The sequence below is a fragment of the Pristiophorus japonicus genome, chromosome 2 (assembly GCF_044704955.1).
Source record: "Pristiophorus japonicus isolate sPriJap1 chromosome 2, sPriJap1.hap1, whole genome shotgun sequence".
Taxonomy (NCBI): Eukaryota; Metazoa; Chordata; class Chondrichthyes; family Pristiophoridae; genus Pristiophorus; species Pristiophorus japonicus.
The window spans coordinates 169,361,603-169,384,796 of record NC_091978.1 but is presented as its reverse complement, the minus strand read 5'-3'; the positions used below and the strand labels follow the sequence as shown (position 1 = coordinate 169,384,796).

Below are 23,194 nucleotides of genomic sequence, written 5' to 3'. Positions count from 1 at the left end.
TATATAATTAAATTGAGTAATTACCTTAGATATCTCATTTACAAACAGAATAAGGAAGTCAAATTTTGGATAATTTACTTTAAATATTATTTATGCACTTCATTTATGTACAAAATGAGTAAATGGTTATACAAAAGCTAGCTGAACACACCAAAGATGATTCTTAATAATTTTGCTCTGTAAATGACAAAACACTTCAGTGTTTAAGCACCTATTCCTTAAAACACATCTTGCAGTTTCTACTCCCACTGCTTTTGAGGGGAAGGAGAAAATAAACATTTTCTCATTATTTAATTTGGACAATGATAAAAGCCCAATTACTATTGATGGACCAGTTCCATGATTGTTCATAAAGATGTGCCCTGGGAACTTGTGCATTCTGCCATGAGGGAAATAGCTCATGCATGTTACATGTGCAAGAAAAGATTGTGTACCTGTTAACCAAGTGGGAGTGGGGCAGGGGAAGCATCATCCAAAAGGCAAAATAGTATATGTAAAACAATTAGAAATACACTTCATAAAAACACATTAGTTAATGCAGCAGCTAAGCTACACAACAGTTAACAGATACAAATCAGACAAATAGGGACTGCGCAGCAAGCTTTCTGATTAGTAAGTTACATCGCCACAAGGTGCAGTACTGTAGTAGTTACATTTGCCACAGCAACATGCAGTTTATCACATAATACAAAAACTGAGAAGCTATAAATTCAAGAACATGCAAATGATAACATCCAGAAAAGTACAGTGGGTCCTCCAGCGAGCTTGTAAAACCCACCAAGAAAAAATATTAAACAGCATCTTCTTATCCAACTCAACTCTTAGTAAAATGACATTTTTGGAAAAGCATCTTTGGTTTCATCTTCGAATGATGTAAACAGCCTTAAAATCTTTGTTTTGTTATAAAGGATAAGCATAAAGCTGGACTTCTGTAAAAGTCATCATTTTAAACATGGTTTACTTCATTTCTAAAATTGGCCTTTTTATAGCACCACTATTAGTTAATCCAATACCTGCTCTATGCATGGTTACATGGACATTTAAATATAATTGAAAATAGCTACATGCAACTTTGGCATTACAAAATTAAGCTACTGTTGAGTATTATGGACAAAAAGGGATGATGTGAACTATTCATCTTAAGAAAATATTTATGCACATTATATGGTAATCTTTGATAATCAACATTACATTTTGTTCTTCAAACTGTTCTGCGTCAGTGAAGGGGAATAGATTATTTGTGACGACGTAATGCAATAAAATTACTGGAGAGCATAATGGCAAGTATTACAACTCCAATATGTTGCACTACAGAATTATGGAGCTGATTCTACAGGACAAGTTCTTAATCTCAATTGTGCTGCCATGGAGAGGGCCAAGTAGCGGCCAGGTACTTCCCAGAAAGTGGAACCACAGAAAGGGGACGGAGCAGCTTGCCTTTGTGCACTTTCTAGTGATTCATATGGAGCAGCACTGGAGGTAGTCTGAGGGTAAACATTCAGACAATCCCTTCAGTCAGTAAGGAAACTACATTGCATTGGGGAGGAGGAGCAAATTAATATGTTTAACTCCTCCCACAAGGTAATTTCTGTTAGTAATCAAAATGTATTCAGGAATCTGATGCAGAATGTGAATCAAAGTACATTTGAAGAAGAATTACAGATAACCTCTCTAGGGCTGCTTTTGAGGACCCACTGCTGCTTTAAAATGCTGCAGTATTATATTCCCTAAATCAAATCTGACCTTGATGACAGAATGACGAGGTCAGCTGGGAGATGTTCCCCATTGGTCACCTTCACAATCTCCCCCACTGCCACCTATATTAATCCCAGCAGATAGAGGATTAGGACACATACACACAAATAATGCGGAAGGATAAGGTAATGATGGAAAACATGAGAAAAAGGTAAAAAGAAGCAAATTGATTGGTTATACAGAAAATAAAATAAAAATTTATTTGCAATATAATTTTTCAAAATCCATTTTATTCATGTCAGATGCAATCATTCATATGACTCAAAGGATTGCCTAGATATTTTTTTTTTTTTAAGTGTTGTGTACAGAACAATCTGTACACAATATGATTAATAGTAAAATTATTCCTCAAGTAAATTTTAATACACAGAAAAGAGTCTTTTGATAAATCCCAGCTAGTCTTTTTGGAAACAGATATTTGATCAATCTTAAAAGGCTCAAACCATCTACACTTTTGAATAGTAGTCAAGAAACTATATTAATTTGGTGGCGCCTAGTGCTTGATAAAGTAGTGCTTTTAGAATTGGCAACATTCAATAATAGTTGGCAAGCCAAGTTCCACAACAGGATATATTGGCACATGAAAAAAAAATTTAAATTAATTTTTAAAATGTTGAAGTTAATAAAAATCTACATTATGCTACTACATCTCATTGTCAAGTTAGATCTTCATGAATCTGGTTTGCACTCAAACAGCAACACATTAGCAACAAAAAGTATCTTAACTAGGATTTTATGGCAAAAATCAATTCAGAGAGAGTGTTGTGCATTTTGTAAAGTTATAACTGAAGCACTGAACTAAAACGCACTAATTTTATTTCATATACACTTCTGTATGAAAATCAGGACTTGAGTTTTCAATTATAAAAAATAATCTAGGCTTCAATCTGAACAGAAAATGGATTTTGTAAAACAAAACTTCTAAAAAAGATTTTAAATAAAGTCTCCAAGAAAATGGATCAGCAAAAAAAAAAATGGAAATGAAGTTGCATTTTGTGAAATATGAATTTGGCCCATTTTAAATTATATAGTGCTGAAATGGATTTTTAGATTAATGTTTGAAACTCAGGCTGAATTTCTATTAAAAAATTAGTTGCATCTGATTTCATATACAACCACATTTTTAGATTCCTTTGAAACACAGTTTATGGTAAATCTGAAACTATTTCAGGAGTTTGCATAACAAATTATTGCGGTGGCACTTTATAAACAATATTTTTTAAATCTTTAATATTGCAAGAGCAATAATGACTATTAAATTAATGAGCAACATTTAAAAATAGTAATATAGTGGCCCAGAAATTCCACCCTCCTCTGGTCCGTACGCCGTTTCTACGGACCCGGGAAGACATCGGAAAAGCCAGTTTTCTGCACGCAATGCGCATGCGTTGAAAACCGGTTTTTCCGATCTGTCAAGCTCCAGCTCAACAGATCATCCGCATCTCGGGAGCGAGGACATTTGCAAGGGCAAGATTGCGGGATTTACCCATTTCACGTCCAGCAAATGTCCGCAAAACTCGTGCCTGATAAAAGCAGGTGCATAGCCTACTTTTACAGGCGTAACAGTCTTACATTAAAAATACACATTTTATTTTTAAAAACCCTGCCCACTACGTTAAATTTATTTAAAATAATTTTTTAAAACTTTGTAAAAACTCAATTTTTTTTCTCCGATATTTATTAACTTTAATTTCAATTAATTTTAATTTTGTGAGGTGTGTTTTTTATTTTTTAAATTGGTGTTAGTGTTCGTTTTTTTTTCTCTCAATTAATAGCAATGAGAACTTGTAGATAAGAGTTCTCATTGCAGTCATATGTGACTGCATCTTCTGCATGGGAACCTAGAGGACGGAAACGTGCTTCGCAGCGCAGGAAGAGAAGGCCTCCCAACGGAATCTCATGCTCCTCCAAGGCCACCAGGTACTTTCAGAAAAATTCTCCGGTCGGAGTCAATTGCACGGGAAGCATCCGACCGGAATTTCTGGGCCAGTAATCCTTTTCTGCTCAAGCATCAATTTTGTTAACCGACAGGAAGGTCCAAAATCAAAAGGTAACTGACCTAATTTACAGAAGATAACTTGTACTGCATGAGCTATGATTTGACAGTTACGCTGCCTTAGGCCTCCAGCACTAATCCAGTAGCAGAATAGCGTGATCAGTGGGAGGAAATCTTACTAGCATGGGCCTGGTGGGCACCCAAGCCAATATCAGAGCATCTTGTTCGGCCATTGGCAATGTTCCCCCTAATTTTTTTGGGTGGGGGAGCGCAGTCCCTTTAACGAGCTGCATGGCCCATTCAAAATTGCGTGCATGCGCAAAATCTCCCATTCAAAAACCAGTCCAGGCTACTTGGACTTACCAGGTCCCACTGAGGCTAGGGAAGTGGGAACCTCCAACAAAAGGAAGTTCTCTGACACAGGGGACCATGTTTGAGGCCCAGACGAGGCCTCCTGAAACTGCAGAACCTGGTGTATCCATTGCAGTTGCAGCAGGACTACACCAGAAATCTGCTGCAATTTTCAGGGCTGGTGTTCTTAAAATCATGTTCCTGGTGCATGGATTAATATTGAACAGTTTATACTATCGTGTTGTCATGTTCAATTCAGGATGTGTTAAAACGGAGATAAATACACAATGGTTTCAAACCTATTGTGGATATTACCGTTGCGAACATAAAGAATTCCAACTCAATACCCTGGAAAGCTGCTAATAGGGGAGAACTAGGCAATATTTATTTTAAATTGTCTTTTCTGACCCCCAAAAACTCAAAACCTGGTATTCATTACATACTAGAAACATTGTAAACAATAAATGACAAATGCACGGTCTAGTTCCATTTTGCCATTGATTCCATTTTCTTGGAGCAGTACTGGGACGGTGCAGGAGGTAGAGGGGCCATCCTCTACACAAACATCAACAGGCATCTCTACCTTGATGAGAGTAGTATAGTATCAGCAGGTATGCATTCTGTGCAATTTATTTTAACTATATCGCCAACCTCTACCTGCAAGAAAGAAACTATTAAGTGGTTAACACTAGTGACTTTGAATGCTGCAGCAAAACAGTGAATGCGGTATTAAGTTCAACATTGTCTCAATGCTTCTACTAAAGTACCACTTAACATATCCTAATCCTGAAATCTGTTAAGAGGAGTTCTGGAATATTCTGAAATGCTGATCACGTAAATCATCATAGAAACAGTTATACCGAGGAAATTTTTCAGGTTAATTTTAACTGCAACCTCTTTATTACATAGAATGTATAGCACAGAAACAGACCATTCTGCCCAACTGGTGTTTATGCTCCACACCTGCCTCCTAGCACCCATCAAAAATGATATTCTTTGTAATAATGCTAAATACTCAGTATGTTTTATTTAATGATGGATGGTATCAATCCTGTTCACACCAGACATGCACACAGGAGAATTATCTAGGAGTCAGTAGGTATGCATTCTGTGCAGACGCACTGACCCATTGCGAGGGGGAAAGGGGAACAGGTAGAAATTGTGATCCATGTGAGAACCAATGACGTAGGAAGGAAAAGGGTTGAGGTTCAGCAGTCAGAGGAATTTAAAAAGCAGGACCTCGGAGGAAGTAATCTCTGGATTAATCTGAGTGCTCCGCACTAGTAAAGCATAGGAATAGCTGGATAAAATAGCGTGTGACTGGAGTAACAAGTTAATATGTGGCTCAAGAAATGGTGCAGGAGGGAAGATTTCAGATTCCTGGGGGATTGGGACCAGTTCTGGAGCAGAATGGACTCGTTCAAGATGGACGGGTTGCGCTGGGACAAATGTCCTCACGGGGAAGTTAACTAGTGCTGTGGGGGAAGGTTTAAACTAATTTGGCAGGGCACCAGAATGAAACATGCAAGAAGATAAACAAGGTGCAAAGAGGGTTGGAAGAGACAAATAGCAACAGATTAAAGAATAGTTCAGAAATAGGAGATATAAGACACAGGACAAATGCAAGGCAGTTCAAGATGGGTTTGGAGTGCATGTGCGGAAATGTACGTAGCATGGCAAATACGGTTGGTGAGCTGCAGGACCAAGTCGCCACATGGGACTATCATATAGTGGCAATAACAGAGAGCGGACTCAAAGAAGTGCTGGATTGGGAACTAAATATTCCTGGCTACAAGGTATCCAGGAAAGATAGGGAAGTGAATAAAGGGTGGGTTTGAACAGCATTGATCAAATAAACTATTATACAATTAGAAATGGATGGTGTAGTTGAGGGGTCTAAGGCAATTTATTTGGTTAGAATTAGTGAATAAAGGAGCTATTGGATGTATACTATAGGCCACCAAACAGTGGGAAGAAGATAGAGGAGCAAGCCTGCAGGCAAATTACAGAAAGATGCAAGAACTAGAGTAGCGACAATGGGGAACTTCAATTACCCCAATGTAGACTGGGATAGCAATAGTATAAGGGGCAAAGAGGGGGAGGAATTCCTGAAATGTGTATTGGAGTATTTTCTTCATCAGTGTGATTCCATCCCAACGAGGAAGGAAGCAGTACTGGAGAATGAAGTGGGGCAAGTGGAGCATGTTTCAGAGGGGGAGCAGTGATCATAATATCATTGAGTTTGGAAGAGGACAAGGAACAGTCAAAATTAAAAATACTTAACTTGGAGGGCTAATTTCAGTGAGTGCAAGAGGGATTTGGCCCACGTGGATTGGGACCAAAAATTGGTAAACGAAACAGTAATTAAGTAAAGGTAGGCCTGCAAAAAGGAGAAAGCTTGGGTACGGATTAGACACATTCCCAAGAGGGGGAAAGGAAGGGCATCCAAAGCTAGAGCTCCCAGGATGATTAAAGATGTAGAGATTAAAATGAAACAGAAAAAGGAGGCTTATGACAAATCTAAGGTTCATAATACAGTCGAGAACCAATCTGAATAAAGTTTGGAGGAGATCTAAAAAAGGAAGCAAGACATGAGGGTCAGAGAGGGTGAGAATAGATTAGCAGCCAACATAAAAGGGAGTCCAAATGTCTTTTATAAACATAAATAGTAAAAGGGTAGGCAAAGGAAGGGTGGGGCTGATTAGGGACCTAAAAGGAGAACTTCTTGTGAACAAGATTCACCAGGATGATGCCAGCGATGTGAAATTACATCTATGGAGTAGAGACTTAAAATATAGAAACTATTTTTGCAGTAGATGAAGCCAACGGGAGATTTAATCCTCACCGTTCCCTTTGCTCCACCATTGGTGGCTGTGCTTTTATCTGTCTCTGCCCTACACTGTGGAATTCCACCTCTTCTCCTCAAATCCCACATCTGTGACCACGCTTCTGGTCACTGTCCTAATATCTTCTTTGGCTCAGCATCCATTTTGTCTGGTTATGCTTGTGTCTCAGTATGTCTTCTACATGAAAAGGTGCTATAAAAATGAAAGTGCTTGTTGTATAGAAGGAGTTGTCATTTTACTTATATGTTGTAAATGTAGAGTAAAAACATTTATCTCATCAGATGTGGGTTTTGAAAATATTCCGTGTGATCTGTACTTTGCATTGAAAGTCCTTCATTACCTGCATTACAATTAGCCACTGTCCTGAGTATTCACCAGAATTTTGTTTGCAACTAAGTACTGCAAGAAGCATCACTTCATTGCATAGCCAGCTAATAGCACTGCCTTCATGACCAGTATAAATCAACTTCACATCTCTAGAAAGATTGAATTTAATGCAGGTTTGTCTAGATTATTGTGGCACACATACAAGAAAAAAATGTTGGGACTCAATTATCTGCCGATTTCCATTATCCACTGTGGTGGATGGGTGGCATCCGGTGAATTATACTGGACAAAGCATGTTCCATTATACTTTTCTCTGCAGTAATACGGTCCTAAGTATCTCCACATTAAAGCCTTTCAGTGGTCGTCTCCAGAGTATCTTTCAAAAAAACAGAAACTTATACCTTCAGCTTTCATCTGTGGTAACCCAGATTTGAGATACACATTACTATTCTTTCACCTTGCACAATTGAGTCTTTTTTCATTTCTCTCCTGCCTTCCACCCAATCAGACCTTCCAGTTTGTTTCTTTCCTCCCCGCCCCACTTTCCCTGTCTGTACTCGATTTAAACTTTTTACATCTTTAAGTTTTTCCAGTTCTGATGAAAGGTCATTGATCTGTTACGTTAACACTGTTTCTCTCTTGGCAGATGTTTCCTGGCTTGTTAGGTATTTCCAGAATTTTCTGTTTTTATTTCAGATTTCCAGCATCCGCAGTATTTTGCTTTTAAAATAGATACTGTTGTTTTGCCAAGTTTAAAATCAGATGAATCCTCTACAAGAATATGGACATTTATTTTGATCAAAGATTAAGATACGGGCTTTGAAGTGAAAGTGTCAAGTGCTCAAGTGAATGGGTTTTTATAAATCATTGTTCGTTAATTTGAATTTAATTATATTGATGCTACTTGTATCATAAATGGAGACCACAAGAGCATTGCTGGGCAGAAATTGTTAGATTAGGTGAATTGCGTAGCACTGCTGCATAGACCTGGCCCTCTCCTTCATTGAAGGGAAGGACCAAGTTGCCGACCCTGCGGTGGAGAAACGGGTCCCGACCGGGACCACCAGGGAGCAGGGTGCTGTGGCATCATAAATATCCACCTCCCCTTTAGATTTCGCCCCATGAGCGGCATGCAGCCCTGCAGCTTCGGGGGAGGGGGGAAAAGAGTTACCAAATTTTCACCCTGGGGCAAAAACGGGTCGCTGGGCACTGTCAGTCATCGCCAGCACAGCAGGACACTACCGATTACCATTGTCACTAAACTCCCACGGAATTTCACAGAAGTCATTAGCAGCGCCACGCCCGGGCGAAAAGTCACTTGCGTTCCAATGGGAGGCGCAAACAAACTGAATTTGTCCCCAATTATTTTAAAATGTTGTCTTATGTTGTACTGTCTAGGTATTAAGCTTCTGAATCAATTCAGCACATGTAATAATGATTTTAGCCTGTACCAGTCTGGTCCTTGGTGTAATAATTTTCTGTTTGAATAGACTGAAGACACCGAGAAAAAAAAAACTTCTGCAAAAAAAAAGATTGTCCTTCATATGTTGGCCATCAAATACTTCTGAAGCACAGCTGATGTATGACTTACATTGACACCATTTACACACATCGTCAAAGCCTCAATAGTGAAGTCTCATGTATCATATCCATATTACAACTTTACAGCTGCACAACTCAATATGGACAGAGATTTGCAATACTTATGAAAAATAATCTAAATAAAATAAAACCTGCCTCCAGGATTCTAGATAGACTTTTCCATAACCAAATTCAGATAACCTGAAATATTCTTTGATCATAAAAATCCACAAGAGTGGGGACAATATTTCAGAACTTTCTCATTAACATATTAAAATATAATTGCATCTGTATGATGCACTGATGTGTGCAGCTTCAGAACAGATTAAAACATTGCTGAGTTAAAATACGTCAATATAAAGCTGGAGACTTGTGCAGTGGTGCCACTTAAGCATGTAATTCTTTCAAAAAACACATTGCTGAATATAGATAAATAGACAATCCTCTATATGTTCATATGTACACAGTTCATGATACTTTTGGAAAGCATGACAAATCTAAAGATACAGAAATTGCACATTTCCCTTAATGGATGTTTTTTCTTGAAAATCAAGAATTACCTGCCTTATTGCATCCAATTGTTCTCATTTATAGCTATTCCAAGCATTTCTGCAACTTACGGAGGAAAACTGGTTGAGGGTAAATAATGAAACAAAATTGTTTTTTTTCCCCCCCAAACATGTAGGCACAGATGACCACATCCTCTAGTTGGAAGGTTAGGACAATCTTCTAAGTAGATGTTCTCTAAAACCATCACCGAAAAACACACTACAGCACGACTAACCAAAAATAACTTTCAAGTTTGTCATGAAGTACTTTGCTCAGTGGCCAAGTCATCTTGTGCAAATTAGCTAGTTGAGATTCGGACCCAATTAAGTACATAAGAACGTGAGAAATAGGAGTAGACCATGTGGCCCCTCGAGCCTGCTTCGTCATTCAATATCATGGCTGATCTGATCAGCTCCACTTCCCCGCCCGCTCCAGATAACCCTTTACTCCCTTATCGCTCAAAAATCTGTATCTCCACATTAAATATATTCAATGACCCAGCTCCACAGCTCTCAGACAGAGAATTCCATAGATTTACAATCCTAAGAAATTCCTCCTCATCTCAGTTTTAAATGGGCAGCCCATTATTCTGAGACTATGTCCCCTGGTTTTAATTTCCCCTATGAGTGGAAATAGCCTCTCTGCATCCACCTTGTCTCGCCCCCTCAGTATCTTATGTTTCAATAAGAGTACCTCTCATTCTTCTGAACTTCAATGTGTTCAGGCCCAACCTACTCAATCTATCTTCAAAAGTCAACCCCTCATCCAGAATCAACCTAGTGAACCTTCTCGGAACAGCCTCCAATGCAAGTATATCCTTCCTGAAATAGGAAGACCAAAACTGTATGCAGTACTCCAGGTGTGGCCTTAGCAATACCCTGTACAATTGTAGCAGGACTTGTCTGCTTTTATACTCTAACCCCTTGCAATAAAGGCCAACATTCCATTTGCCTTCCTGATTACTTGCTGTACCTGTATACTAACTGTTTCATGCACAAGGACCCCCAGGTCCCTCTGTACTGCAGTACTTTGCGGATTGTCTCAATTTAAATTATAATTTGCTTTTCTGTTATTTCTGCCAAAGTGGATAACCTCACATCTTCCCACATTATACTCCATCTGCCAAATTTTTGCCCACTCACAGCCTGTCTATATCCCTTTGCAGATTTTGTGTGTCCTCCTCACAATTTACTTTCCCACCCATCAGCAAACTTGGCTACATTACACTCGGTCCCTTCATCCAAGTCATTAATATAAATTGTAAATAGTTGAGGACCCAGCACGATCCCTGCAGCAACCCACTAGTCACGGTTTGCCAACCGGAAAATGACCCATTTATCCTGACTCTGTTTTCTATTAGTTAGCCAATCCTAACATCAAGACTTAATTTTTTTTTTTTAAAAAGCACACTTGCAATAATGTACTTTTCAATTACAATATTTATCTTTGGTCATCATCCCAATCCTCAATTTATTCCCATTATCAGAATGAAACTAGCTAATGTAATAATAACTCCATCAGCTAAACAGAATTTGACAGATGTCAATTAATCTGCTTTGCAGGGTTTCTATAGAAACACCATGAATGGAAGAGATGGCAGCCGTCCTTCACCTTATATTTTTCTTTTCTTGACTCGGCTCACATACAATATTTATCTATTTCAGTTTCAGATAGGTGAGCTAGGAGAGAGCAAATAATGGATTTTTGTCCTATTCTAATAAACTACTCAAGGCAACACAGGCAAACATAAGCTGGATACATATTTGAACCAACTCATTAAACGGCTGTATCTTGCACACTTTGGCGAGTCTCTAGCATTATTCAATATAATTTATTTGCTCAGAATCAATCAAGTACTATTAGTAGACAAATGGTCAGCACGACAATCAACTTTGATTGCATTAGTGATAAATATGTCTATCAACTTAATATAGCTTTACTTTCTTTGATTAAGATAATATTTCATACCTTTTCCCAATGGACAATTTCCCAAGCACCATTTCTCAGCACTATGAATAAAAGAAATTTCAGAATTAAAAATGTGCATTGGCTCTTTCCAAGAGTTAAAATAATTTCAAAATAAAAACCCTACTAGCTTCTCTTTCTATTTATAATGCAAATTTTGACTGTTCAAAAGATAGAAAAAGTAGGGTTACAATTAACATAAGCTATAGGAGCAAGAGTAGGCCATTCGGTCCTTGAAGCCTGCTCTGCCACTCAATATCATGGCTGATCTTCTACCTCAACTCCACTTTCCTACACGATCCCCATATCTCAAGTCCCTTGGTATCCAAAAATTTATCGATCTCTGTCTTGAATATACTCAATGACTGAGCATTCACAGATACCAGGGTAGAGAAGTCAAAGATTCACAACCCTTTCAGTGAAAAAATTTCTCATCTCGGTCCTAAATGGCCGACCCCTTATTCTGAGGCTGTGATTCCTAGTTCTAGACTTCCGAGCCAGGGAAAACATCCTCACAGCATCAACAAACAATTTTTATTTATTCATTCACTGGATAGTTTAACTTTTACTGCTACCTATATATTTATCAAACAAAAAAAATCTAACTAACAAAATGAGTGCTCGGAGAAAAAAAAAATCAATCTGATGTAGTGTACATGACTTTATGGGAGGAAGATCATGCCTGATGAATCTAGGAGTTCTTTGGGAGGTAGCAAACCTCGTGGACAGAGTGCAGTGAATGTTGTTTCCTTAGGTTGCAGCAAAGCTGGAAGTGTATTTCTGAACTGAATCAAAGTGGCTGAAACAGATTTTAAAAATCATTGCATTTGAAGTGGGGTGACAATAGAATGGGATGCTTCAGATCAGTGCTAGGACCATTGCTATTTACAACATGCATAAGTTGCTAGAAGTGGGGACAGAAACAAAAACAAAGTTGGCAGATGACAAAGTAGGAGGGACTGCAAATAACAAAAGTCACATTAAATATAGAAGAACTGAGTAGACTTGGGGTGCTGGGCTGACAACAGATGTCATTTAATATGGAGAAAATCCAAGTAATGAGAATAGAAAATAATAAAGTGACAATACAACAACAATTTGCATTTATATAGCACTTTTAATGTGGTAAAACATCCCAAGGCATTTCACAGGAGTGTTTTCAGACAACAAATACATTTGACACCAAACCACACAAGAAATTAGGACAGATGACCAAAAGCTTGGTCAAAGAGGTAGGTTTTAAGGAGCATCTTAAAGGAGGAGTGAGGGGGGAGAGGTTTAGGGAGAGTGTTCCAGAGCTTAGGGCCCAGGCAGCTGAAGGCACAGCCACCAATGGTTGAGCAGTTATAAATCAGGGATGCTCAAGAGGGCAGAATTTGAGAAGCGCAGACATCTCGGGGGGGGCATTGAGAGACTGAAGGAAATTACAGCGATAGGGAAGGCGAAGCCATGGAGGGATTTGTAAACAAGGATGAGAATTTTGAAATCGAAGTGTTGCTTAACCAGGAGCCAATGTAGGTTAGCGAGCACAGGAGTGACAGGTGAGCAGGACTTGGAGAGTTAGGACACAGGCTGTCGAGTTTTGGATGATCTCAAATTTATGTAGGGTAGAATGTGGGAGGCCAGCCAGGAGTACTTGAGAGTAGGCAAATCTAGAGGTAACAAAGGTATGAATGAGGGCTTCAGCAGCGGATGAGGCAGGGGCAGAGATGGGCAAAATAGGTGATTTTAACAATATGGTTATCAGGATGCAAAACAAGAAAGGGATTTGGGATGGCTGGTGAATAGATCGTTGAAGCAATCAGCAGTGTCTGGCAGCAGTAGAGACAGCAAATAGGATCTTGTTCTGTACAGTAAGGAGAGTACAGCATAGTTTGTAGATTGCTGTCCTGCCCTGTCTGGTGTACTGTGTACAATTCTGGTTACCATATTATGAGAAAGACATCAGCAATGGAGTTTGTGTGATAAAACACAATTAAATTGATTCGCCATCTGCGTTATGTGGAGGCTCTTGAAGCTGAAAACGTTTACATTGTAGAGAAGGATCAGACATGATATATTGAGAGATGGAGAAAGAAAAACAAAACTGCATTTATGTAGTGTCTTTCATAACCCAGGACATCCCAAAGTCTTTCACTGCTATTGAAGGATTTTTGAAATGTAGTCACTGTTGTAACATGGAAAATGCAGCAAGCAATTATGCACAGCAAGGTCCCAAAGTGGAGGAAGTGCATCCGGGAGGGCGCTGAGCACCTCGAGTCTCCTCACCAAGAGCATGCAGAAAACAAGCGCAGGCAGCGGAAGGAGCGTGTGGCAAACCAGACTCCCCACCCACCCTTTTCTTCAACGACTGCCTGTCCTACCTGTGACAGAGACTGTAATCCCCGCATTGGACTGTAGAGTCACCTGAGAACTCGAGAATGGAAACAAGTCTTCCTCGATTTCAAGGGACTGCCTATGATGATGACGACAGCAAGGTCCCACACAGCAAATGAGATAAATGACCTAATGTTTTTTTTTAAATTTTATATAAAAAGTGATATTGATTGAGGGATAAATTTTGACCAAGATACCGGGAACAATTCCCCTGCTCTTAAAACAGTGCCATGGGATTTTTTACGTGCGCCCAAGAGCAGGCATCTGCTAAGTTTAACATCTCATATGAAAGTCATCAAACTACAGTACGCAGACGATGCCTGCATCAGCACACACACTGAGGCCGAACTCCAAGCAATCGTTAACAGCTTCACCGGAGTCGAGGAGGCGGGAGCTCGGAGCAGCGCGAGTCCAGGGTCGGCAAGAGGCGTACTGGTGCAGCTACAGGGAGAAGGCAAAGAAAGAAACAAAGGTGACGTCACAGCCTAGGGGGTAAATCATTGGCTGGTGATTGGTGAGCAGTTTTTTTTTTTCTTCTTATATTAGTCAGTAACTTTTAACAGTGTTGTTGCCAATTTAAGTGTATCTAAGGGTTAAGTCATGGCAGGAGAGCTCGGTCGGGTGTTATGCTCCTGCTGTACCATGTGGGAACTCAGGGACACTTCCGGTGTCCCTGACGACTACGTGTGCGGGAAGTGTGTCCACCTCAAGCTCCTGACTGTCCGCGTTGCGGAGTTGGAGCTGAGGGTGGATTCACTCTGGAGCATCCACGATGCTGAGAATGACGTGAGTATCACGTGTAGTGAGTTGGTCTTACCGCAGGGAAAGGGTCTACAGCCAGCTAGGGAATGGAGGACCAGCAGGAAGAGTAGTGCAAGGAAGGTAGTGCAGGGGTCCCCTGTGGTCATCCCCCTGCAAAACAGATACACCGCTTTGAGTACTGTTGAGGGGCATGACTCATCAGGGGAGGGCAGCAGCAGCCAAGTTCATGGCACCGTGGCTGGCTCTGCTGCACAGGAGGGCAAGAAAAAGAGTGGGACAGCAATAGTGATAGGGGATTCAATGGTGAGAGGAATAGATAGGCGTTTCTGCGGCCGCGACCGAGACTCCAGGATGGTATGTTGCCTCCCTGGTGCAAGGGTCAAGGATGTCTCGGAGCGGGTGCAGGACATTCTGAAATGGGAGAGAGAACAGCCAGTTGTCGTGGTGCACATTGGTACCAACGACATAGGTAAAAAAAGGGATGAGGTCCTACGAAACGAATTTAAGGAGCTAGGAGCTAAATTAAAAAGTAGGACCTCAAAAGTAGTAATCTCGGGATTGCTACCAGTGCCACGTGATAGTCAGAGTAGGAATCGCAGGATAGCGCAGATGAATACGTGGCTTGAGCAGTGGTGCAGCAGGGAGGGATTCAAATTCCTGGGGCATTGGGACCGGTTCTGGGGGAGGTGGGACCAGTACAAACCGGACGGTCTGCACCTGGGCAGGAGCGGAACCAATGTCCTAGGGGGAGTGTTTGCTAGTGCTGTTGGGGAGGATTTAAACTAATATGGCAGGGGGATGGGAACCAATGCAGGGAGACAGAGGGAAACAAAAAGGAGGCAAAAGCAAAAGACAGAAAGGAGATGAGGAAAAGTGGAGGGCGGAGAAACCCAAGGCAAAGAACAAAAAGGGCCACTGTACAGCAAAATTCTAAAAGGACAAAGGGTGTTAAAAAAACAAGCCTGAAGGCTTTGTGTCTTAATGCAAGGAGTATCCGCAATAAGGTGGATGAATTAATTGTGCAAATAGATGTTAATAAATATGATGTGATTGGGGTTACGGAGACGTGGCTCCAGGATGATCAGGGCTGGGAACTCAACATCCAGGGGTATTCAACATTCAGGAAGGATAGAATAAAAGGAAAAGGAGGTGGGGTAGCATTGTTGGTTAAAGAGGAGATTAATGCAATAGTTAGGAAAGACATTAGCTTGGATGATGTGGAATCTATATGGGTAGAGCTGCAGAACACCAAAGGGCAAAAAACATTAGTAGGAGTTGTGTACAGACCTCCAAACAGTAATAGGGATGTTGGGGAGGGCATCAAACAGGAAATTAGGGGTGCATGCAATAAAGGTGTAGCAGTGATAATGGGTGACTTTAATATGCACATAGATTGGGCTAGCCAAACTGGAAGCAATACGGTGGAGGAGGATTTCCTGGAGTGCATAAGGGATGGTTTTCTAGACCAATATGTTGAGGAACCAACTAGGGGGGAGGCCATCTTAGACTGGGTGTTGTGTAATGAGAGAGGATTAATTAGCAATCTCATTGTGCGAGGCCCCTTGGGGAAGAGTGACCATAATATGGTGGAATTCTGCATTAGGATGGAGAATGAAACAGTAAATTCAGAGACCATGGTCCAGAACTTAAAGAAGGGTAACTTTGAAGGTATGAGGCGTGAATTGGCTAGGATAGATTGCCGAATGATACTTAGGGGGTTGACTGTGGATGGGCAATGGCAGACATTTAGAGACCGCATGGATGAATTACAACAATTGTACATTCCTGTCTGGCGTAAAAATAAAAAAAAGGAAGGTGGCTCAACCGTGGCTATCTAGGGAAATCAGGGATAGTATTAAAGCCAAGGAAGTGGCATACAAATTGGCCAGAAATAGCAGCGAACCTGGGGACTGGGAGAAATTTAGAACTCAGCAGAGGACGACAAAGGGTTTGATTAGGGCAGGGAAAATGGAGTACGAGAAGAAGCTTGCAGGGAACATTAAGGCGGATTGCAAAAGTTTCTATAGGTATGTAAAGAGAAAAAGGTTAGTAAAGACAAACGTAGGTCCCCTGCAGTCAGAATCAGGGGAAGTCATAACGGGGAACAAAGAAATGGCAGACCAATTGAACAAGTACTTTGGTTCGGTATTCACTAAGGAGGATACAAACAACCTTCCGGATATAAAAGGGGTCAGAGGGTCTAGTAAGGAGGGGGAACTGAGGGAAATCTTTATTAGCCGGGAAATTGTGTTGGGGAAATTGATGGGATTGAAGGCCGATAAATCCCCAGGGCCTGATGGACTGCATCCCAGAGTACTTAAGGAGGTGGCCTTGGAAATAGCGGATGCATTGACAGTCATTTTCCAACATTCCATTGACTCTGGATCAGTTCCTATGGAGTGGAGGGTAGCCAATGTAACCCCACTTTTTAAAAAAAAGGGGAGAGAAAACAGGGAATTATAGTGGGTAAAATGATGGAATCAATTATTAAGGATGTCATAGCAGCGCATCTGGAAAATGGTGACATGATAGGTCCAAGTCAGCATGGATTTGTGAAAGGGAAATCATGCTTGACAAATCTTCTGGAATTTTGAGGATGTTTCCAGTAAAGTGGACAAAGGAGAACCAGTTGATGTGGTATATTTGGACTTTCAGAAGGCTTTCGACAAGGTCCCACACAAGAGATTAATGTGCAAAGTTAAAGCACGTGGAATTGGGGGTAGTGTGCTGACGTGGATTGAGAACTGGTTGTCAGACAGGAAGCAAAGAGTAGGAGTAAATGGGTACTTTTCAGAATGGCAGGCAGTGACTAGTGGGGTGCCGCAAGGTTCTGTGCTGGGGCCCCAGCTGTTTACATTGTACATTAATGATTTAGACGAGGGGATTAAATGCAGTATCTCCGAATTTGCGGATGACACTAAGTTGGGTGGCAGTGTGAGCTGCGAGGAGGATGCTATTAGGCTGCAGTGTGACTTGGATAGGTTAGGTGAGTGGGCAAATGCATGGCAGATGAAGTATAATGTGGATAAATGTGAGGTTATCCACTTTGGTGGTAAAAACAGAGAGACAGACTATTATCTGAATGGTGACAGATTAGGAAAAGGGGAGGTGCAACGAGACCTGGGTGTCATGGTACATCAGTCATTGAAGGTTAGCATGCAGGTACAGCAGGCGGTTAAGAAAGCAAATGGCATGTTGGCCTTCATAGCGAGGGGATTTGAATACAGGGGCAGGGAGGTGTTGCTACAATTGTACAGGGCCTTGGTGAGGCCACACCTGGAGTATTGTGTACAGTTTTGGTCTCCTAACTTGAGGAAGGACATTCTTGCTATTGAGGGAGTGCAGCGAAGATTCACCAGACTGATTCCCGGGATGGCGGGACTGACCTATCAAGAAAGACTGGATCAACTGGGCTTGTATTCACTGGAGTTCAGAAGAATGAGAGGGGACCTCATAGAAACGTTTAAAATTCTGACGGGTTTAGACAGGTTAGATGCAGGAAGAATGTTCCCAATGTTGGGGAAGTCCAGAACCAGGGGTCACAGTCTGAGGATAAGGGGTAAGCCATTTAGGACCGAGATGAGGAGAAACTTCTTCACCCAGAGAGTGGTGAACCTGTGGAATTCTCTACCACAGAAAGTAGTTGAGGCCAATTCACTAAATATATTCAAAAGGGATTTAGATGAAGTCCTTACTACTCGGGGGATCAAGGGTTATGGCGAGAAAGCAGGAAGGGGCTACTGAAGTTTCATGTTCAGCCATGAACTCATTGAATGGCGGTGCAGGCTAGAAGGGCTGAATGGCCTGCTCCTGCACCTATTTTCTATGTTTCTATGTACGAGAGCATGGGCCGAACGCTAAACTTCCGTAAGACCAAGGTCCTCTACCAACCTGCCCCCGCCACACAGCACGGCCCCCCCCCCCCGGTTATCAAAATCCACGAGGCCTTAGACAACGTGGAACGTGCGGCAAATCAAACTCCCCACACACCTGTTCCTTCAACCACCGTTTCTCCCACCTGTGACAGACTGTCGGCCCTGCAGTGGACTCTTCCGTCATGAGAACTCATTTCTAGTGTGGAAGCAAGTCATCCTCGACTCCGAGGGATTGCCTATTATGATTATATGAAAGATGGCACCTTTGACAGTGCAGCACTCCCTCAGCACTTCACTGGTCAGCCTAGATTATATGCTCAAGTCTCAGGAATGGGACTTGAATCCATTACCTTCTGACTTAGAGGTGCGTGCTACCAATGAGCCAAGACTGACCGCAACATTTTGCAAGCTTGTCACAAAGGTCCGTTACTGCCAGCAAAGAGGGAGACAATGGCCTTGAACATGCACAGCTGATATCATCATAGGCAGTCCCTCGGAATCGAGGAAGACTTGCTTCCACTCCCAAAGTGAGTTCTTTGATGGCTGAACAGCCCAATACAAGAGGCACAGACCCTGTTACAGGTGGAACAGACATTTGTCGAGGGAACGGTTTGCCGCATGCTCCTTCCGCTGCCTGCGCTGGATCTCTTCACGCTCTTTGCGTTGAGACTCAGAGCTCAATACCCTCCCGGATGCACTTGCTCCACCTCGGGCAGTGTTCAGCCAGGGTCTCCCAGGCGTCAGTGATGTCGCACTTTACCAGGGAGGCTTTGAGGGTGTCTTTGTAACATTTCCGCTGCCCACCTTTGGCTCATTTACCATGAAGGAGCTCAGCATAAAGCATTTGCTTAGGGAACTGATGTACTCTTGGATTAATGACTATTATCTCCAGTTACATTAATTCAAACTCTCCAACACAGCCCACCTTATAAACTGCTCAGTCAATTTCACAGCACCCCTTGCTTATTATCGACAGAAATAGCAAAGGATATTGAACTCAGTTAAGTTTTGTAACTATGTTTTTTTTTTAAATATTAACTCAGTCTACATTGAGTCAGCTCATCCCAGCTCAGGTGGCAACAGTGGTTTCAGTACCTAAGGTTTAGGAAAGGAGAAAGTAAAATCTCTGAAGTTCCCATTATTGATAGTTATCTGGTGATCACTGCTGGAAATACACAAAGGAATGTGGAATTGCAAGAAGAGACAGACCAAGGTCCATCTAGTTCACTTTCTACCACCCTGGTAATTGTATGATACAATGACAATGAAATTGTTGACTAATACACAAGAACATAAAAGGAACAGGGGTAGGCCATACGACAGAGCGCCTATTCCGCCATTCAATATCATGGCTGATATGATCATGGACTCTGCTCCATTTCCCTGCATGCTCCCCTTATCGTTTAAGAAACTGTCTATTTCTGTCTTAAATTTATTCAATGTCCCAGCTTCCACAGCTCTGAGGCAGTGAATTTCACAGATTTACAACCCTCAGAAGAAATCTCTCTTCATCTCTGTTTTAAATGGGTGGCCCCTTATTTTAAGATCATGCCCTCTAGTTCTAGTCTCAGTGGAAACATCCTCTCTGCATCCACCTTGTCAAGCACCTTCATAATCTTATACATTTCGATAAGATCACCTCTCATTCTTCTGAATTCCAATGAGTAGAGGTCCAACCTACTCAACCTTTCCTCATAAGTCAACCCCCTCATCCCCAGAATCAACCTAAACTGCCTCCAACGCAAATATATTCTTTCTTAAATATGGAAACCAAAACTGCACACAGTATTCCAGGCGTGGCCTCACCAATACCGTGTATAGCTGAAGCAAGACTTCCCTGCTTTTATACTCCATCCCCTTTGCAATAAAAGCCAAGATTTCTTTGGCCTTCCTGATCACTTGCTGTACCTGAATCTTAGCAATCAATCTACAACAGGCCCAGGCATGACATGAGGAAAATCCCAGTGGTGGAGAACTTTAGGAACCATAGGTCCAAAGTCTCATTGAAAAGTATAAATTTCTTGGACGGCTTGACAGGGTAGATGCCGAGAGGCTATTTTCCCCGGCTAGAGTGTCTAGAACTAGGCAGCATTGTCTCAGGACTGAGATGAGAAGAAATTGCTTCAGAAATGAGATTCTTTGGAATTTGCTACCTCAGAGAGCTGTGGATGCTCAGATGATGAGTATATTCAAGAGTGAAATCGCTAGATTTTTGGACAATAAGGGAATCAAGGGATAAGGGGATAGGGCAGGAAAGTGGAGTTGAGCTAGAATATCAGCCATGATCTTATTGGATGGCAGAGCAGGCTCAAGGGGCCGTATGGCCCACTCCTGCTCCTATTTCTTCTGCTCTTGTGTCACCTGTGCCTCCCAAACATGCTATACTTACCACATCATGTATCAAATTACTCAAGATTTTCTGAAAAAATGCTATCCAATTTGCATCTGAATGACTCAATACGAACTAGTTCCACCGTCTCTTGGGAACTAGTTTAATAGATTTACCTCTCGCTCCGGAAATAATGGTTCTATAGATTGGTGTTGAATTTGCCCCTTCAAATACAGGCTGTGTCCAGTTGCTGTTCCGGCAAGGTGAAATAGTTGGTCGTGGTCTAGATTATCTAGTCTAATTAGAATCCTAAAAACACCAATCTCATTACCCCTCAACCTTCTCGAACCTAATATTGAGACCCTCCATATTAGGTCATGTGGTGAGAACAGCATTCAGCTCAGTTCTTCCCCCACACACCATTGGTCAAATAACCTAGTAACCAGAGGGCACCCATTAGTCTTGAAATCATACCCTAGTGTGATCCAATGCCTTCTGGGAAGAGAGAAACAGGAAGGAATGAAAGTGCTAACTGCAACCTCAGTCCCATGTCTCTGCTCTAAATGCGTAGTAATTTCTGAATCATGGAAAAAATCTATTTCAATAGGATTTGGTATTTTGAATTTAAAATTTATGAAAAATTAAGTTGCATTATGTATACATTTGAATAAACAACTTGCAAAATGACATTTGTTGGTGTCAAAACCTTTTTACACTAATATTGCAAGATAAAAGCCTGAGATGGCAGAGAACTTGTGCAAAATACATCCCAAAGACAAAATTCATTTCAAGATGTGTGACTTCATGAACCATTGTTTTCATAGTGCTCCCAAGGCTAGGAAGCATCTTTACCTAGCCTTAATTTCCAACATGCTGTGGTCACTGTTTCAGTGAAGCAGTAAAAGGTTGGATTAAAAACCTAGTATTTCTGCACCTAGTCTCAGAAAAACAGCATGCCATTGACAGCTACTTCAACATGCATTTTAAGTAAATACAATGATGTATTTCCATAGGAGCATTGATAGTTATTATGGATCCCTGTTTGCTTCCAAAAATTAATTGAATATTTAATTCTGAAAGGTGGCTACATTTGAACATTTTCCCATTTTATCTTCACATAACTTATGAAAATTACCAGAGTTTCACTAGTCATGCTCCTACCTTGCGCCTTTTTCTTGTTCACTCCACTATCAGCGTTATGTCTTTTCTGCAAAGAATAAATAAGTTGGTTAGATCTTTCAATAGATAAGTGCGTGAATCATTTTTATGAATTCCCTTCAGACAATAGCAAGACTTAATTTTTCTGCCAATTTTGACCCCCCCCACCCCCTCCCTTCTCCTGAAATAGATTCTTTGGTGGGTTACAATTCTGTGACTGCCAGTCACCTTCCAGAACTTGATGTAAGCCTAATCAGTGAGGAGACTATTGTGGGAAGGTACAGCAACTGACCTCAATTTAAATCCTGCCAGAGTTTGCCAAGTTTTCTGGATGACATTAATTTCAGATCTTACAACGTTTGCAGGGGGGGGGGGGGGCGGGGGGAAAAGAGAAGAGAAACTGGTGTTATAAGCACTTTTTCTAAGACACTTCTGACAATAGAAATGGCTATCAAATCAGCTTCATGTTGTTCTCTGGTAGCGAGAAACATCTCATGCGCCTCTCACTTTCATATCTCAAACTATTCTTAACAGCAATAAAGCAATCATGAAAAAAGTTTACCATTAGAAATGACAAAGCAAGTTTCAGAACTGGCAAAAATTATAAACCATAGGAAAAAATGAATGTCAGATAAAATGGCAAGTTGCAAATTTTCAAAACAGCACACTTACTAAATGAAATAATATTTGACAAAAAACATTAGATTTGGAACTCATTTTATTTTATGTAATAAAAATGCTTTGCCAATTTTCAAGCTGCATTAGAAAATTGATTTTAAAAGAGGTTAGTTCATGTTCCTACCTGGGCCTGCTAACTCTCCTGTATTAAATGCATAAAATCATGATCTCCTATTTGAGGATTAAATCTTGCATATGTGGAGGGCCCCATTCTCGAGTGCAGGGCGACACCAAAAAGGCTTCATCTATAATATGCGTCACTCTGCACGATGAGAAACTTGATTTTTCACATGTGCACAAGAATGCACCACCAGTAATGTGCATACGAGATGCATTCTAAAAGCTCGTGTACATACAAGTGCTGAACCACTTTAATGGTAGTAGCATGGTTCCGAAGAGAAGCAGAAGCCGCTATAAATATTAACATCTGTCATTTATGAAAGAGAACTTGAGTGTTAAGCTTGGGGCCAACAGAGAAGTTACAACATGGCCCAGTGTCAGCATTTACCCTCTATGCGAGCAAATGGTTCTAATCATATTTACTCACCCTGTTTTTGTATCCCTTTATCTCCATTTCTTTAACTCATCTATCCATTCCAATCCTGAATGTTGACATAATTTCTGCCTCAACCACTAACCCTGAATT

The 23,194-nt window shown here is 41.1% G+C and overlaps 1 protein-coding gene across 6 annotated transcripts in view; it reads right to left on the bottom strand.

Moving 5' to 3' along the window:
- atp8a1 (ATPase phospholipid transporting 8A1) overlaps nt 1-23,194 on the bottom strand; it is a 509,869-nt gene that overhangs the window by 354,117 nt on the left and 132,558 nt on the right. For 3 of the 6 annotated variants that reach the window (XM_070870228.1, XM_070870240.1, XM_070870245.1), the window contains exons 5-7: nt 21,874-21,919; nt 11,374-11,414; nt 1,744-1,817 (exon numbers count right to left, since the gene is read on the bottom strand). In XM_070870228.1, the coding sequence (XP_070726329.1) occupies nt 1,744-1,817; nt 11,374-11,414; nt 21,874-21,919 (161 nt within the window). Of the gene's footprint in view, nt 1-1,743; nt 1,818-4,685; nt 4,760-11,373; nt 11,415-21,873; nt 21,920-23,194 lie in introns of all 6 variants that reach the window. The other 3 variants (XM_070870244.1, XM_070870234.1, XM_070870247.1) reach the window with 2 other exon arrangements.